At 51.7% G+C, this 813-nt stretch overlaps 1 protein-coding gene across 1 annotated transcript; it reads right to left on the bottom strand.

The window, feature by feature from the left end:
* Positions 1-2: 2 nt before the first annotated feature.
* On the bottom strand, positions 3-703 carry LOC107579389 (NGFI-A-binding protein 2-like; the record flags this gene model as incomplete). Its single annotated transcript, XM_016265224.1, has 1 exon — positions 3-703. A coding segment is annotated over exon 1 (693 nt), but the record flags the coding sequence as incomplete, so codon positions are not given.
* Positions 704-813: the final 110 nt, after the last annotated feature.

Here is an 813-nt window from a genome sequence, read left to right as displayed (position 1 = left end):
ACGCTTTCCGCCACGGCTTTAATGGTCTCTGGGTCCAGCTGACCTACGGGCCACGGAGAGGTCATAGTGGAGAAGGATGAAGAAGAAGTTGGCATCGGAGGACCAAGAAGTTGCGAGTGGCAAGCGAAAGGCAGAAGGGTAATGGCCTGTCCTTCATCTAACTCAGCGGCTCCATACATTTCAGGACTGAGCCCGTGGGGATCCATGGGGGACAGTTTTTCTCTGTACAGATGGTCTGGAGGTACAGGAGAGGCCTGTGAGCAGGGGCTCTTTGGACTGTTATCCCTGAGCGGCGTAAGGCAAGATCCTACTTCCTCTCTTTCACATGGAGAGCCTGGCTGACCGTTGCTTAAAGATTTTCTGCCACCAATAACCCCTGAGCCAGCAGCACTGCTACTGTCGATCCTAAGGAGAGGGATTCCACAAGGGGCCACATTGGTGGCCAGAGGTTGGTTGAACAGCATTGGGTTTGCCGCCCAGTCGCGCAGAGCCTTCTGCAAACGCCGCACATGCAGGGGTTTTGTGGCCATACCAACCAGTGCCATGATCTCGAGAAATTCCTCTTCGCCAGCCTCGCACAGCTGTTGGACATCATCACCTCCCTGCTGGATGAAGGTGTCATAGTACATCAGCAGGTTGGCCCTTTGTAAAACTCGGTAGAGCTGCAGCTCGCCCAGCGTTCGTGGTAGTGACATCCTGATGCTCGGCTACAATGGGATTTCCACAAAGCTTGTCATTAGTATCATTTAAAAACACTTGATTTTTTCAATTGTTTTTTGCACCCTCAGATTCCAGATTTTCAAATAGTTGTAT

Source organism: Sinocyclocheilus grahami, unplaced genomic scaffold, assembly GCF_001515645.1.
Source record: "Sinocyclocheilus grahami isolate Dianchi unplaced genomic scaffold, SAMN03320097.WGS_v1.1 scaffold17016.1, whole genome shotgun sequence".
Taxonomy (NCBI): domain Eukaryota; kingdom Metazoa; phylum Chordata; class Actinopteri; order Cypriniformes; family Cyprinidae; genus Sinocyclocheilus; species Sinocyclocheilus grahami.
Note: the sequence above shows the minus strand (reverse complement) of the source record. Positions and strands in the feature narration are given on the sequence as shown.